A 17,579-nucleotide genomic window follows, 5' to 3' on the forward strand; every position below is an offset into this window, starting at 1 on the left:
ATCAAACCAGTTAACTTAAAAATAAGTATGGACCAAGTTAAAAAATTAAACTTATTTTTTATTTTTTAAATATTTTTTCAATTAAACCATATCTAGTAACCTGACCAATTAAATAATTTATCCTGATTTTTTTATTTTCTAAAATTTATTCTATATTTTAATATAGTCAAATAACAAACCCAACACAAAAGGTTAGTAAAACATACTAGTTATTACCATTATTATATAATTGTTGAATTGAATCTCCCCCAACCCCCCAATCATCTCAACCCGTTTCCCTAGCTTCTCTTTCCTTTCAAAAAATATCTTCCGTGAAAGAACAAAATCGCAAATTTCTCCATCTTTCTCCTTTTGAATTTCTTTGTGCAAAATAATATATAACATTAAAAAGATTTGTATCCTTAAAACTAAACTAACTTCAGTTCGCTCTTCCTTTTCTTTATTGTCCATGCTTCTTTCCTCCACATGATTGCCGCCATATCTCCACCACCTCCAACCGCCACGCTAGGCCCTGGAAGGATCCGAATCCCCAACTCGAACCGCCACTCCATTCGCTTCAGTAACTTAGGGTTCCTGCTGTGGAAGCCGAAACTGAACTGGCTATCGTATGAGCGGGTTCAGCAGATGCAGATGGCGTGGGTCCGGAGTATGGCCGGTGGTTGCTTCAAGAGTAAGGAGCCGCTGCCTGAACACCGGATCAAGGTCGAAGAAGACAGTGGCGGCCAAGACTTTTTCGATTCCGATGCCATGGCCTCCAAGGTTTCGCCTGAGCATCTTGTCATCATGGTTAATGGCCTGATTGGAAGGTACCTTTCATTTTATAGGAATTTCATATGATATTAAAATTTTAAGTAGAATAATAATTCAATTAAACTAATACTTTGTTAAAAAAAAGTTAAACTCATACTAGTAATTTTTGTAATTTGAGAGGTAATATGATTCATTTTTCGAAGGAAGGTAGTGATGATTAGTAATATTGAAGATAGCTTTGCCTTAAATAATAATAATAATAATAATAATAATAATAATAAAGCTAACATTTGTTTTTCTAAATAGTTTTTTGTTGGCATCATATCCTAATTCAGGCCATTAGTTAGTTTAAGCATAATTTAATTGTCAAAGATAAATATAAAATATATTTTTGACTGCAACATTTAAAGCTTTTAGGGATCAATGTGTAAAATCACTATCAAGTAACCAAAATTTTGAACTTGTAATTACCTCAATCATAAGCTTATTTTGAAATTTGTTGGGTCAAAAGTGAATTATTCAATGTAGTTCACAAATATCGAGTTTGGTATTTTGTTGTTACAATTGGAAAAATTGGTGAAGAAATTTTAGCCAAAAACTTCAGTCTTCCTCCTCTTACAAAAAAAGAAAAACGTGGTTAAAAAAAGTAAACCTAAAAACTCCGAAATGTTTGGTGTTATTTTAAAAGCGAATGTAATTGAAATATATAAATAATAGTAAAGTCGAGAGAGATTCGATTTTCAAGGAAACACTGTACACCGCAAACGCACAGCCGCATTTTTTAGTTGGGTCCAAGAGCAAAATTTGGACGGAGAAGCCTGTTTCAACGAACCCAAGCAAGAAAAAGGTACGAAAGGAAAATTAGGCTACCCTTTGTTCTATTTTTATTTTAAAAAATCAGTTTTTATTTTCTATTTTTAATTAAATTTTTTAACAGAAGTAAAATAAAAATAGGGTAAACTACACCTATGGTCACTTTTGTTTACCTTAGGTTACATTTCAGTCACTTATGTTTGAAATATTACATTTTAGTCACTTATGTTATCGTGTTGTAACATTTTAGTCACTAAGTCGTTAATTGTCGTTAATGATGTAATGGTAAGCTGACGTGGCACGTTAAATCATCATTTCAAACAAAAACTTTAGGTTAAATTATACAATTGGTCCTCATAATTTTTCGTTTTGAGCAATTTAATTCTTTTATATTCTTTTAACTTTTTTTCTTTCTTTTTTTTCCATTCTCTTCTACTTCTCTCTCTGTTTTTCTACCTTCTTTATTTCTTTTAACATACTAGGAAGTCGAATTGGTAGTGAAAAAAGAAGCATGGTATGAGTTTATGGGTTTTGGTTATAGGCAAATGATGACAGTCGACTTTCTATTTCTTTTTTCATTACTAATTCGACTTCTTAATATGTTAAAAGAAATGAGAAAGGTATGAAAACAGAGGGAGAAACAAAAGAGAATGGAAAAAAAGAGGAAAGTTTAAAGAAAATAAAAGAAAAAATTAAATTACTTAAAACGAAAAAATATGGGGATCAATTGTATAATTTAACCTAAAATTTTGTTTGAAATGATGATTTAACGTGCCACGTCAGCTTACCGTTATACCATTAACGGCGATTAATGGCTCAGTGACTAAAATGTTACAACATGATAACGTAAATGACTAAAACGTAACATTTCAAACATAAGTGACTAAAACGTAACCTAAGGTAAACATAAGTGACCATGAGTGTAGTTTACCCATAAAAATATGATTTTTAACTTTTCATTTTCGTCATTTTCATTTTTTACAAATATTTTTAGTGAAAATAAGAAAAATATTTATTATTATTTTTTAATATTTACATATTTTTATTTTTATTTTTCAAAAATCATTTTTAAAAATTTTAACCAAAAGAAAACGAAAATAATTTCTATTTCCTGAAGTCGAAACCGAAAGTAACCTTGTTTTCTTTTCAAATTTACTTTCGCAGGAGTGAAACAAGAGAACTATAGAAATGAATGAAAATGGATTAGTTCTGCGCCTTTTCTTTTCTTTCTTAAATCTGGTCCTTTTAGATGTGGTAGGAAAACAAATCATTTTATTTGCGACTTTATTTAATTTCTCTCTTTTGTACTAAGAAAAATGAAAAATTGAAAGAGAAAAAACGTAAGAGATGATAATATATATTTTTGTTATGTGTTTTATAAGAATGATGGAAACATGAATTCTTTTTCATTCATTAACTGGTAAAATTTAAAAATGATATAAGAGAAAAATAACTTTCGAAAGATACATAATCCTATAAATATGCATGTTTAACTTGTATCTCCCACTAAGTAAAAAAAAAAAAAAGCGCTTTTATCTCTCATTTCGTATATTTAGCATAAACATTTGAAATGATTTGCTTTTGTATATGGGTTAGTAAAGGAGTTTTTTAACTCTACAAATACGGTTTTAGTAAATGATATTTGTTTGTTTTAATTTATCTTTAATGTTTTTAAGGGAAAATATTTAATAAATTGTCAAAAGAATTTTTAAATTTCACAAGTAAAATTAGTGGTGAATAAGTGTCGAATACAAAAAAATATACTATTAATTTACCAAATATTAATATTTTTTTTAAATATTCTCTCAAGAGATATGACAACATTACACTACTACTTGTGGAGCTTTTTAATCCATTGACGGTGCACCTAATAATTTTCCTTTGTATATTACATAAAAATAAACATTTTTCTTTTCTTTTCATTTTTATTCTTATTAATTATATATTTATAATTTATTTCACTTTATTTTTCGCTCTTTTTTTTAATCATTATATTTTTTCACTCAACCTAACTCACATAAATTAATTTTATTCCTTTTAATTTTTTAAATTGGTTTAAATATAAAAAAAAGCCTAAAATTAAATAATTATCCCAAGTCCATTTGTTATTGCCATCAACTGATATCTCAAGCATCTTCTTTAGTTAAATTAAGTCTTTGATGTTAAAAGCCATCATCGATGTCAGTCCTATTGAAGGCTCATTTGAGTGTAAATAGATGTTTGAGGATCCAAATAGATGAAAAAATATGCTTGAAGATTCAAATGATTGCAGTAACATGGTAGAGGTTCGGATGTTAGTTTTAGTTTGTGAATGTTTTAAGTTCTGATTTTTTTTAATTTTCTTTTTTGAATCTCTCTTGCATTTTCCTTCATTCCTACCAAATATAATGTAAATGTGGATCTGGATTTAGAACTTTTGAATTTTATATGTTTGATTTATTGAAGCTCATAAATCTGAAGCCCTTTTGTTGTATTCTGACTAAAGCCGCGCTGCATTTGACAGATAAAAACCTCAAAAATAATTTTGAAATCTTGGATTGGATGGAACCTCTTGCAATTCCAATTGATTTGACCTAAACGTAAATATTTCTAAGAATATTTATTTGAATTTTAAATCAAGCTGCTTTTAAAAAAAAAAATTCAAAACGTTGATTCTTAAATGATTTAAGGTTTAAAGATTCTGGAGAGGGCAGCTGCCTCAAATCTCGCCTGCTCCCTTTGCGTAAAATTTAAAGCCTACAGAACCTGCTCAGAATCTATATCGCGTCTGTCTATTGCTATTTCTACCGTTTTAATTTTACCAAGGAGGCATTTTTAGTAATTAAATTGAAACTATATTTATAAGCGTATATAGGTTTTCTGTGTATACCCTTATACAGGTTTCTTACTTTTGCTCCTAAACACCCTTTGCATCCTTATTTTTGTGCACAACATGTTCCGTTTATACTCGGGAGTTAATCACTTCTAAAAGGGATAAACCTCTAGAGACCCTTGGGAACATGAGATAAAATGAAAAGAGATTGTTTATCTTATTACTGCCCATTTAGGCGAAATACAGGAGGACAGAAAACCCAATATGCATGAAGATAAAAGAAGCGTGAAAGGTAAAATCTATTTTCATTAGAGACATAGAGCGGTGAGAATAAGATAGGGAATGATCTAGAGCGGTGAGAATAAGATAGGGAATGATCAAAGCACCCAACGTGTCGAAGCACCTTGATTGATGTTGTGGAGTTGGTGTCTACAATAGTACTTTGCTCCTCCATGATATTCATGGTGGTTTAGAGTTTGAAGATTGTGCTAGATGCTAGTGCTTATGTGAAAGTGGTGGAACACAAATATAGAAACAAGAGAAGCGAAAGACTTTATCTCTGTCCATACCAGTTTCTTGAGTTCTTCATCCATTTGGCATTGAAACACTTAAAAGAAAAAACTATTTTATATGGGGGCGTATTTTATACTAGGCGGATTAGGGTAGCTCCACTTGAGGACTTCGATTTTGGATTTGCTTTGATATGTAATAATTAGGCTTCAAACTATTTTATGTACTTGATGATCAATAAACGATTTTTAGGAAAATCATTTGTATTAATATGCTTCTTTATATATGATTTGGCTGTAGATTCTCTTTGTCAAATATGTCAATAAAATCTTAGGTATTTTATGTTTTAACAATACTTTAGGTCTTCTTATGAATTTTTTGGAATAATTTTAGTTGTATATATGTTTTCCCCCTTCTTAGGAAAGTTACAGGCTATTGACAATTTTGGTCATTATGTTAGAATTTGGTGCACTGTTTTGATATAGCTTGTCCTTCATCCTTTTCACGAGGTTAAGATTTTCTAGCACGGTGAAACTTTGCATGACTAAAGCAGAAAATCTCTCTGTTTCATGGGTTGGATAGAGTTTCATGGTTTGGGATTTTCTCCTATTGGTTGTTATCTCTCATGTTTGTTGTATAGAATTTTATTTTCTTATTGAGATGCTGCTTTGATTGCTATATGGAGCACCTGGCTCTTTGGTGTTAGGGGCGGTGAATCACAAGCCCATATTTGAATTGTGTATGGGTGTTTGAAGGAATGATAGGACTAATATGGGTGATGATAGTTTGAAACAGGTGTTTAGAAAGTTGCTGTGTCTCTATCTGTTTTGGAGTCATATTTGCATGTTTATGGAATCTCAGTTGGAGAGAACTCTGGGACTGTACTCTTCTATTATTCAAATAAAGAATTTCTTTTGGCTGAGCCAAAATAAAAAAAGAAAGAAAAGTGTGTTGTTTTGTTATCATATCCTTGTCATATTTTATTGTTTCGTAAAAGTTGATATGGTTGTGAACAGATGTATCTTATAAATATCTGTCCTTCATTGAACCTGCTCCTCCAAATACATAAGAAGGGGTAGAAAGACGTTTATTTAAGGATCATTATTTCATGCACTGTTGGGGGATATTAGAAATTCCACGAAGGGGTTGGTTATTCTTTTTATGATCTTCATTTATTTAAGTATTACAAAGCGATAATGTACAAAAAATGTTAAAAAATTTGTGGTCCTTTTGGGGTATGAGTATGACTGGGATTTGAACTCAAGACTCTATTAAGATATTGTGCTGGAGCTGTTCCTTACAAGAATTTTGTGAAGTCTTTGAACTTTACTAGCATTTTCTTGGTTAATGATTTTTTGTTTAACCACAACCCTAGCTTGTGATCTAGAATAAATTGCTTCCCTTCTATGCAATTTATGCATTCTTCACTCAAGAAAGTGATAAACTAGTCATAATAATTTTATCCTTGTTTGCAGTGCTGCTGATTGGAGATTTGCTGCTGAAAAGTTTGTGGCGAAACTACCTGACAAAGTAATAGAGCACCGTAAGTTTCTTTTGTGCATTTTTCTTGTCTCTTCTCCCTTCTTTTCAAATATTATCTGTTTGATTGAAAAGATGAGATTAATACAAGGAAAATGGATAAATTTAAGAAAAAGTGATAATAATACAGTGATAGTGCCTGTCTGAAGTTTGCACAAGTTCAATAAATCAAACAAGTTTGGCGAAATAATTTTTGCTTGTTCCTTAGCAAATTAGACCGTATTCTCTTTGCTCAAACCAGTTGTTTTATTAGACAGTATTCTCTTTGCTCAATATGTCAGACCAGCTGTTTTCCTAAGTCGTATTTCTGTCACAGTTAAAGCGAAATTATTATTAAGGAAGCCCTTCTGAATTTTGATACTAACATATCTTTGCATGTATTGCATTTATTTGGGATATTCTACCTAGCATGTGTGTGTGTGTAATAGGTATTGATTTGATGTTTGTGTACAGGCAGTGAATGCAACTACTCAAAATTGACATTTGATGGTGTTGATATGATGGGTGAGAGGCTAGCTCAAGAGGTAATTTGGTAACGAAAGTTTATTCTTATTTTGTGCTGTGTAGATTGATGTAACACTTCCATGAATTTTGTTCTGAAAATTGTTGTTGTGGGAACTTTTTGGGAGAGAATATCATAAATATCTTCATTTTTGGACTAATATGCAATGTAGGTATTGGATGTTGTCAAACGTAGGCCTGAGGTACGGAAGATTTCTTTTGTGGCTCACTCTTTAGGTGGTCTTGTTGCAAGATATGCGATAGGGAGGCTCTATGAGAATTCTACAAAGTTAGGTCAATCAGGTCCTTTTGTGAGCACTTTAACTGGAGAGCACACAAATTCTTCAATGCAAGATCTTGAGCAGCATTCTGAAGATAGAATTGCTGGATTGGAACCAATGAATTTTATAACATTTGCAACACCGCATCTTGGTTCAAGGGGACATAAACAGGTAAGTAGCATACTTTTACATGTTATCTGGATTCAATTTTATATGTGCATGCTATTTTACTTGTTATTGACTTGCAATATTTTCAATATTGAACAAAGACTAATTGTTAAAAAACAAGTGCATGATGAGGGTCACTTATTCACTTGAAGAACCTTCCATCTAAGAATATGGGCCTTCCGAGTCCACATAACCCAATCAGGTTAATCCGTTACAGTCAAAGAGATGCCAAGCATATAACAAGCCTAGGATCAAATCTTAATAAATTAGTGTAGATTAGCACAAGATGTTTATTTGCACACTCAGCATCTATTTGGAAGAAAAGTTTACTATTTTTGGAAGTTGTCAATTGTCAAAATTAGTGTTGTTAAGGGTGCTAGGCGCACTCAAGGCACAAAATCCTTTATATAGCCTGAGGTGCAAAGCGCAAAAAAAGCGCTTGCCTGAGTAAAATAAGGCACATACATATACATATATATATTACATTACATTATGGTTGATCTGTTGGTTAAAAGAAAATTACATTATTTTCATGTCTTCACCATTATAATAACGGTAAACAAAAAAAGAAATATCAATCTTTGCTCCAAATGCATATTACCCAAATAGAAATTGCAATAGAAAAATAAAATAGAGGAAAAATAGAATTAAAGATTAAGCAATAATAGAATAGATAGAGAATAAAAAACTTATTTACCTTTTGCTTGGTAGGGTCTGTATCTGGTTTTGACTAATAAGGTTGAGGAATAGTAGGTTTATAGTTAATAAAATAAAGAGAATTGAGTTTTAAAATAAAAAAGAAAACTTAAAAGTCAGCTTAGAAATTAATAATTCAGTTTTTCTTTAAAAAATAAAAAAATAAAAAAAGAAGCATTAATAATTTAAAGTCGGCTTCAATGGGTATCTGGGTTTTCCCCTTAAAAAGTTTTTTCTATTGAGTGGGTCTTTGAGTTAAAAGAAAAATTGAAGGTTGCCTCTCCACTAAGTGGGGTATTTGAGTTTAAACAAAAAACTAAAAGAAATAAAATTGGCTCACCGCTTCACTCAAGTTAGCTTTTTGTTGCCTAGCTTAGAAGCTCAAAGTGTAGTAAAAGCGCATTAAGGCGAGCGCCCGGTAAAATTGCTTTGCCTGAGAATTTTAAAGGCTTAATGTTCATTTTTAGCTGCGCCTTAGCACCTAGGCGAGCGCCTTAACAACACTGGTCAAAATTCTTCCCCAGGATGTTCCCAAACTGAAATTTCCCTTTTTATTCCTTGAAATTTATCCTTGCCACATATTCCTTTAATAGTTTAAGGTAATGATGCTTTCTGATTTTTTCCTCAGGTTTCTTGATTGCGATTTTATTTTAGTTGGTTTCTTTCCTTTCTAGAACATTAGTTGTTTATTTCCGTTTGCGAGGAGCCTAAATTATAGGTTTTCTATTTATTTAATAAGATTGATCCTTATTTATAGGATGAAAGGAGTAATAAAACCTAAATCACATTTTTATCAAAACCCTAAAGAGATATAGATCTCTCTCTAAGAATTCCTAAGGTTTCAAACTCCGTTTGACAAGCTTGAGTGATACTTTTGTCCATTGGTCATGACTCAATCCGAAACTCCCAATCATAACATGAAATACATTGGGAAGAATGCTAAACAGTTACTATGGGATAAAAGGTGGTGGGTATGATATAATTTTTCTTTACGGAGTATGGTTTTCCAATAACGACAGACCATAGTTTGAAGTTAGCTTTGCATAATTGGAAATGTTTGGAGTCTGGACATGATAACTCATAAATGATGCAGCACATGCCTGAAAGCTGACCTTAGACATCCTAAATTGTTTGCCATGTTTCTCTCATTTAGAGACTTCTTTCTACTGGTTTTTTGTTGCCTTCCTGTTCTTTATTTAAAATCTATTTGATATACATGTAAATTGAGTTGTGCCTAGCATAGATGACATTTGTTGTCTGTGTTTTGCAGCTCCCACTTCTTTGTGGTCTTCCTTTTCTTGAGAAAAGAGCATCTGAGACTGCACACTTTGTTGTTGGAAGATCAGGAAAGCATCTGTTTCTCACTGACAATGATGAGGGAAAACCCCCACTTCTCCTTAGAATGGTTGATGATGGTGATGACTTGAAATTCATGTTAGTGTTAATTTTCTGATTCTCTACAATTGTCTTAACACTTATTCTTAATATTTACACATTTGATAATGTCCTATTAATCAATCTATATAGATCTGCTCTACATGCATTCAAGCGACGTGTGGCATATGCAAATGCAAATTATGATCGTATCCTTTTTGAGGTCAAACCGCATCTAGTTTATACATATGGCTGTGTTTTTTTTTCTTTTTGGTACAAAAATTATGTTTATCTTGACTTCTATTTGAGATATGGTTGGCTGGAGAACATCATCAATCCGGCGTCAAAATGAACTTCCAAAGGTTAGTTTTCTTATCCAGGATTTGCTTTCTTATATTATTCAACTTTGTGTCCCAACCGCTTAGTTTTATTAACAATTTTCATCTTTATTTCTAGTCAAATCTTCTTGTTTTAGATGAGAAATATCCACATGTTGTATACATTGAGAGGGAAACTACAAGCAAGATCCAAAATAAAGCTTCCTCTATTGCTGGGTCCCAAACAAGTACAAGTGATGTTGAAGGTTTGTTAAGCTTTTTTTCTTTTGGATTCTTGTTTCCATTTTGGTACAACAATTGGTTTTTTTATAGTTGTTGGGGATTTTATGGCATTTAGGGTTTATATTTGGAAGGTTGGGAGGAGTGAGAGGCAGAGAAATCATTGGAATTTCTTGGATTTTAGGGAATTGATATGGCATTTTAAGGTTGTATTTTGTATTTTTACTTTAATATTAGGGTAAAGGTGTAGCTTGTTATTCTCTATGTTATGTTTTGGTGAGGGGTAGATTAGAGGGAGGAGTAAGGAGAGGGAGAAAGGGGGAGGGAACTAGATATTGTTCTGACTTTTAGCATTAGTTATTTATAGCATATCTTGGTACTATTAGCATTTAGGGTGTAGCTTATGATTATCTATGTAATTTCAGTTTCTTGTAGCTTTAGATTTTGTATGGTAGAGATTTGTGTTTTTCTCTCTATTCTCTCCCTTGAGGAATTACATTTATTTCCCTCCTCTGGATATCTTTCTTTATTTTTCCCTTGCCCTACCCGTGCTTTGCATCAAAATTAAAATGCCTCACGTATGAGGATATTTATATACACACACATAGCAATGCAATGCTTTTCATAGCTTCCTCTCAAGGTAGAGTGAACATATGTACTTATATATGAATATGATATGTGTGTGTATATCATATTCTTGTAGGCTCTAACAAATAAAATATTAGCTTGGTTACTTCCAAAGAATTTGGTGAATTGATCTTCAAGTTTATTCTTTTAAAATAAAAACTCTATTTATTACAATATTTTAGTTAGACATAATTTTTTTGAATTATTATTTTGAATATATTGTTTTTAATTTTTTTTACTTCTATTATTTGTAAATCCTTTTACTTCAAAAAAGAACACTATGAAGTAATTTAATAAATATTTAATTATTAAATACAATAAACTTGTGCATTGCATAGAGATGAAACTAATTTACTAATAGACATAGGATTAAAATCAAACCAAGTATAGTCTACTCTAAGGGGAAAGGTGCCCTTACAAGTACTAGGATCCTTGTATTATTGCAAGTGCATGGCCAAAATTGTGCTTGCTCCAATGAAACAAGCCACTTCATATTTATATGCGCACACACATATATAGAGATATGCACTCATGATTGACATTTGCATAAAAGTTTAGATAGCTTGTTCTTAATAAACTCAAATATACTCTGATATTAGTGAATAAACTTTGAAAAGTTTGATTGTGTATTCTATTGTTTAGTGGTCGTAAACATCAAGCATTATTCTAAATAGATAAGGTCTCTCAGATTTCTTTCAGTTCTAGCATTTTGATGGATATCTACCCTCTCTTTTCAAAATTTTCTGGCCTCATCTTCTTCCTAGTTTGATTATGAAGATGCAACAACTGATCTTGAGTGCATCTCTTGTTTCTTCCCAAATATGGTGAAACATCCAACTATTATCATGTGCATAGGATATACTTTGGTGAGATTTTAGATGCAATTCTTATTGAAATGTGGCTTACAAGTTGCCTATAAATGTGTGAAGATTTGGCTAAAAGACATCCAAGTGAAAATTTTGTTTGTTTTGAAATGAAGTTTTGTTCTTTAGTTTTCTCCCTCCATTTTCTTTGGGTTTTTCCTCTCAACCCCACCAGTTGGCATCAGAGCTTTTATTTTAGGGGACTTGAGCACTTTGATACATTTTTTGTGAGAGTTCTTGAAAGAACGAAGTTGTTTTTGTTAGCACACAATTCTAAACTGTTAGATTCTAGAACCATGAGCTCAAACAGTTTTTCTCCACATCCAGTCCTTGTTTTTGGTAGTGAAGATTATCACATTTTGGCAGCAAAAATGAAGACATTTGCAAATGCATTAACTTTTGGGAGTAGTGGAAATAGGTAGAGATCTACCACCGTTGATGGCTAATCCACCTATAGCTTAGGTCTAGTAGCATAGCGAGAAGTGTGCCAACAAATAAAAGCCAATGTCATGTCTGCAAAAAGGAATTCTTTATGTTATTTCACAAATTCATGTCTTTTGAGACACCAAAACAAGCTTGGGATAAGCTAACGAGGGCCTTTCTAGGTTTAGAAAAAGCCAATAAGTAGCAATTCATTAACTTGGGAAGAGATTTTGAGAACCTAAAGATGAAAAACATTAAACTATCAAGCAGTATTCTCATAGAATTATGTTATTGTCAACAATATTAGATTGCTTGGAGATGAGTTCAGTGATAAAAAAGATTGTGGAGAAGGTTACTATGACTCTACTGGGAGGTATTAGTTGAAGATTTGATCTCTTGAAGGCTCAAGAGACATAATTGACATCTCATTGTTAGAGTTAACCAGTACATTTTATGCTTTATAACAAAGAAGAGCAAATAGACAAGAGGAGCATGCTGAAGGAGCCTTTTAGGCAAGGATGAATGTTCATCCAAGAAAAGAAAGAATTTGTGATAAGAGAGAGAAACAAGAGGCAAAGATATTGCAAAAGATGGTGGAAAGAGAAAATATCCACCTTGTTCACACTGTCAAAAGGCAACTCACTTGGAGAAGTACTGTTGTTTAAGACTAGACATCAAATGCCAAGCTTGCAAACAAATGGGACATATGGAGCTTGCAAGATCGAAGGTCAGCAACAGAACACATAGGTTCAAGTTGCTGATGAGAGCCAATAGCATGAAGAGTAGCTATTTGTTGCATCTTGTTATTCAACCTCTAATGAAACCAGAGTGAACTAGATAATAGATAGTGTTTGCACAAACCACATGGTTGTAGAAGAAGGCATGTTCAAGGTGATTGACAAAATTTCCGCTTAAAATGTAAGAATTGGAAATGGCAGTTACATTAATGCAAAGGGAAAATGAGATCTCACAATGATCACTCCATCAGGTACCAACATGTTGTTATTGATGTTTTGTTAGTCCTTGAGATTAATCAAAACTTGCTAAGTATTGGTCAGCTTCTTGAGAAGAACTATTTTGTTAGTTTGAAAGGTAAGCATTGCACGATCTTTGATCAAGTTGACTGTGGAATTATCTCAATTGCTTTAGGAATGACAAGGGTTAGGTATCTGCATATTTTGGACTAACTGAATTTAAATCCACTAATTTAATGTCAACAGTTTCATATATTAGAGTTGTATCTTCTAAGAAAAATTAGTTCTAAGATTGTTCAAGGTTTTTGAAGCTACCTTTAGAAACAATAGCTTCTACAAAGCACCTTATAACTGTAGAAAGCATGTCTAACTTTGTAACACTCCAAATTTCACTTGAAAGTCCGGTATTAAATTCTCTTTACATAATTAGTTCTTGGTAAACCTTGCAGTATTTTATTGGAATTTTACGAAATCTGATACCGAAAAATACACAAATAACCATGTTGTCACCACCAAAAATAAACGCTACAAAGAACAGTGAAGGAATAGTGATGAAGTTCGAAATACGCAGCAAGTCCTCTTGGCAACACCTCCAATCAAACATCTAATCACTAGAATTGGGTTGAAATTAGGAGTTGATGTTGGAGGAGAAAAATGGTGGCTAGATGATGTTGCATGCGTCTCCACATGCTGGTACGTGAAGAAAGAGCATTGAACTTTGGTCGATGCGTGAGCCTCATGCACGGACCTCCAGGTCGTCGGAAATAGCAGATCAGCTGAAGAAGGGTGGCGTTCCTCCTCTTCCACTGGTGCATGCTAAAGATTACTTTAAAAGTGACCCACGAAAATACCAAAATGTTTCGCTATTGAAACAATGAAAACAAAAATTCAAAAAAGCGAGGTAAACAAAAATAAAGAAAAATGTAGATACGAATAGCCACATGGAAGAATTGTATATTATTCCACTCAAAGGTAAGAGAGTTATTCATGTTAGAGTAGCTAGAAAATGGAAAGAAAATAATATATAATCCCTACTATTAGTTCTACAAATCATTTTGTTGATTCCTAAGATTTCTATGTACAAGCTATATTTCAACAATAATAATGTTGTGGCTGTAAATATTTACAGCTTATTTATACTAGACTTTTTTTGCAAGTAAAGTTTTATTCTTAGCCTCATATTCAACCCCTAGAAATTACTAATAAGCCTAGCCCTAGATTTATATGTCTAATAATTACTAAATAAGACTAAAATAACAAAATAGTATAATTGTAAAAGCTCCTCGGTATAATTGTTTTCACTCAGCGTGTATGTGAATAAATTTGCTGCTTATCTTGTCAACCATTGAAAATCACTGCAACCAATGGAACTGTTAACTACTGAGTGATAGTCTCACTTTGGAAGGTCCTGTATAAGCAGTCAATATATAAGAAAGCTTATCCTCCATATCTCTTGTAATTATCTTTTTTCTTTTTCTTTTTGCAAGCTTTCCTGAATGATTAGTTCTTACATTTTCTTTTTTGGTTCATTTTATTTGATTATGTTATTCTTGAAAGATTGCTATTGTATAGCATGTCCTAAAGCAGATTGGAAGAAATGTAGAAATCTGCTACACATTGTTGAACTGCTGTTATAATTGCCAATCTAGCTTACAAGTAGGATCTCTGGCAGATTTTTCATTTAACGGATAGCTGTAATTGTTACCTAGGTCTCTTCAGTTTTTTCTTCTTTTTCTAATTGTTCTAAAATTACAGAATGTGATTATTGGATTTGTAATGTGTTTAAACTTCTGTCTTACTTTTAGTATTTCCTATTAATTTGTAGAGGTGATGATTCAAGGTCTCAATCAAGTATCTTGGGAACGCGTTGATGTAAGCTTTCAAAAGAGTAAACAGAGATATGTTGCTCATAATACAATTCAGGCAAGTTCAATAGTGTAATGGATTTTTTTCACTTGGACTGTTTCATTTCTTTGATACAAAACTGAAAATTGTAGCATTCTCTATGCTTAAGTTGTGACACATTGTTTCAAGTAGGCCATATGGCCCATACATCTCTCTCATGTGCTGATAATCCACTACAAGGTATCTAAATGCACAAAGGCATCATGGGGTCCTTGGAAGGATAAATCTATACATCTGACCTCCACTTTTTAAGGAGGCAATGTCCCAACGGTACAGTCTTTTAAAAAAATAATGGTGTGATTAAATCTAGTCAGTCCCTTACTGCCTCTGAGTATACAAAATTTTATTATAATCATTTACACTTATTCAAGAATCTCGTTTCTGTAATCTACCAATATGAAGAGACAATTTTAGTGCTCTTATTTTTCTTTAGTGGCATGGTGTGGTAGAGCTCTTCTTTCCTGGAAATGCCCTTTATTAGTTTCCAACGTGAGCCATACACATCAAGTACATGCGGACAAGTCAAAAAAAAAAAAAAGGATAGGGACTGACAAAACATGGTCTAGACATGTTTAAGGCTCAATTTTTTAATTTGAAAAAGAATTATATTGTGAAAATTAGTTGCTTGATGGTCATGTGTTGGGTCCTTCTTTAGTAAGTAATACTAATAGCTTTTTTTCTTATCTTTTTTGGAAGCTTGTTGTGTATAGAATTATGTTCTCTTGCTAGTTACCATGCACTGACAATATTTTCTCTTCACTGTACTTCTATGGTTTTGTTTATATTTTTTTACCTTCTTTAGGTAAAGAGCTACTGGTTGAACTCCGATGGAACAGATGTAGTTTACCACATGATCGACAATTTCCTTCTCTAGTCCTGGAAAAGTTTGGTGTCCGTCTATTGGTGATTCAGCAATTGGTTAGGTCACTTATTTTTTGATGTAATATGCACATTGTCCAAAATGAGAATATTCGGTGTATTTTTTATGCTAATATGGAAATGTTAAGGATATTGCAAAATTGTTATGACCTAGTCAAAAGAGGTTTACTTATTCATATATCTCATATATATACAGATATATAAACTATCTTACTTTTGTTATGATACTTCTATTATACTTTCTATTTAGAAATGAAAATTGTTTCCCTTCTAAATATGTCATTGTTCACATGATAGATGTACTTTGACTGCTTTGCCGTTGCTTTTTGAGTTAGAATGATTTATTTCTGCACAAGGAATTGAGAGTGCCCAATTGTAAACTTTTCTTGCTAGTGCTTTTATGTACGCATTTTATGCAGTACTTACAATTGCATATTGATTTTTATTCATAACTTTATCATTTATTAGCTAATTTTTCTGTTTGACATGTGGTTTTTTAATGTTAATTTGTGATATATGGTATACGCTACTATATGTCGAGGCACAGATTATGACTTGTTTGAAGTATGGCACAAGACTTTCAAAATTCATTTCAGACCAGATTGTCATATCTTCAAGCCCGTACAAATGACTGTTTATACAAAAGCATTTTATCCATCAGTTTTGCAAAGCTATAAGATTTGTGTATGGAAAAAGTATTAGGGGCTTGAGAATTGCTCCAGATGATGCTTATTGTTTCGGACTGCATGTCTACATAGTTTTAAAATTAGATAATTTGTTACGTTTTGAAATCTATGGCCCTTGCATGGTATTGACCATCTTTCCTGATGCAGTAAATATATTGAATCTGTCAATTTTTTTCTCTTCATTGACTAGAAATAGGTTTCCACAAGTTCTTATAAATTTCATTAAGAAGCTAGGAGAGTAGCTTCCTAAAAGATGAAAAAGTAGAACTCATTTTGATCAAACATTGGCTTGAGCGTTTGAGTTATGAGTTTGCCTCAATGAGGTGATTTGAGAAATGGGTAGCAGTCTTACGTTTCAATGTGTGGATGCTAAATGAAATGATTATGTCATGTATTTCCTTGATTTTGTCTTTGTTTGAACTTATTGTTTTGGTATTAGACTTTTGAAATGTTCCATGTTCTCTTGCATTTTACTTCTACTTGGTATGTCATTCTGATATATTGTTCAATATTTTCTGGTTGGTTAAAAAATAATTACCCCCCATCCCTCCCACCGTTTATATTGGTAATCTTGAAGGTGGAAATCATGAAATGAAATATTGGGATGTTTAATAAAACAATTCCGTCGTATACTGTTTTACATTATTTATAGGTTCTCGAACCATTAATATGCAACCATGAAGCTACTTGTCACATAAGATACGAAAGTATCTTTTCATAACAAAATGATCACCTTGAACATGAAGTGGTACTTAAGTAAACGATTGTCCCAGTAAAAAGTTAAGATGTCAGTTTTCATACAAACTATGTTATAAGTGAAATTATTCAGCTAAATCATTAGTTAAGGATGTGTTTCTTGTCTTAGTGGGTTCTTAATGATCTTTCTCTATATATGGAAGTTTTGTAATTCATCTAACAAGAGTTTCTACAACAAGTTTTTGAGGTGGGTTTTCTTTTCTCATCAATGTTACATGACAAACCTCAACTTCAGCAAGTTAAGAAATTCTTAAACCCAAAACTTCGGCAAGGTAAGAAATCCTTAGTTCTTTATTTTGCCTGTCCTGTTTCTCTTTGCAGTTAGTTTATTCTCTATTTTCATCTCCTCTTAACTTGTAACAAAAATATGTTTCTCGTATATTAGATTTGGAGTTCTATGAACATGTTTACTTCTCATAATTTTTGTCATATTTTATAAGGGAGAGAAATCATTCGGTTTAATTA

At 32.2% G+C, this 17,579-nt stretch overlaps 1 protein-coding gene across 1 annotated transcript; it reads left to right on the top strand.

Annotated features, from left to right (window-relative positions):
* The first annotated feature begins 184 nt into the window (after positions 1 to 184).
* On the top strand, positions 185 to 15,844 carry LOC107909223 (uncharacterized). The gene is made up of 10 exons (XM_016836694.2): positions 185 to 806; positions 6,361 to 6,428; positions 6,878 to 6,948; positions 7,099 to 7,377; positions 9,341 to 9,504; positions 9,598 to 9,653; positions 9,754 to 9,806; positions 9,901 to 10,027; positions 14,714 to 14,811; positions 15,596 to 15,844. Exons 1-10 carry the CDS (start codon positions 466 to 468, stop codon positions 15,665 to 15,667), a joined length of 1,329 nt encoding a protein of 442 aa, XP_016692183.2. The 5' UTR covers positions 185 to 465; the 3' UTR covers positions 15,668 to 15,844.
* The last annotated feature ends 1,735 nt before the right edge of the window (positions 15,845 to 17,579 follow it).

This window comes from Gossypium hirsutum, chromosome D08 (assembly GCF_007990345.1).
Source record: "Gossypium hirsutum isolate 1008001.06 chromosome D08, Gossypium_hirsutum_v2.1, whole genome shotgun sequence".
In the NCBI taxonomy this organism is placed as follows: domain Eukaryota; kingdom Viridiplantae; phylum Streptophyta; class Magnoliopsida; order Malvales; family Malvaceae; genus Gossypium; species Gossypium hirsutum.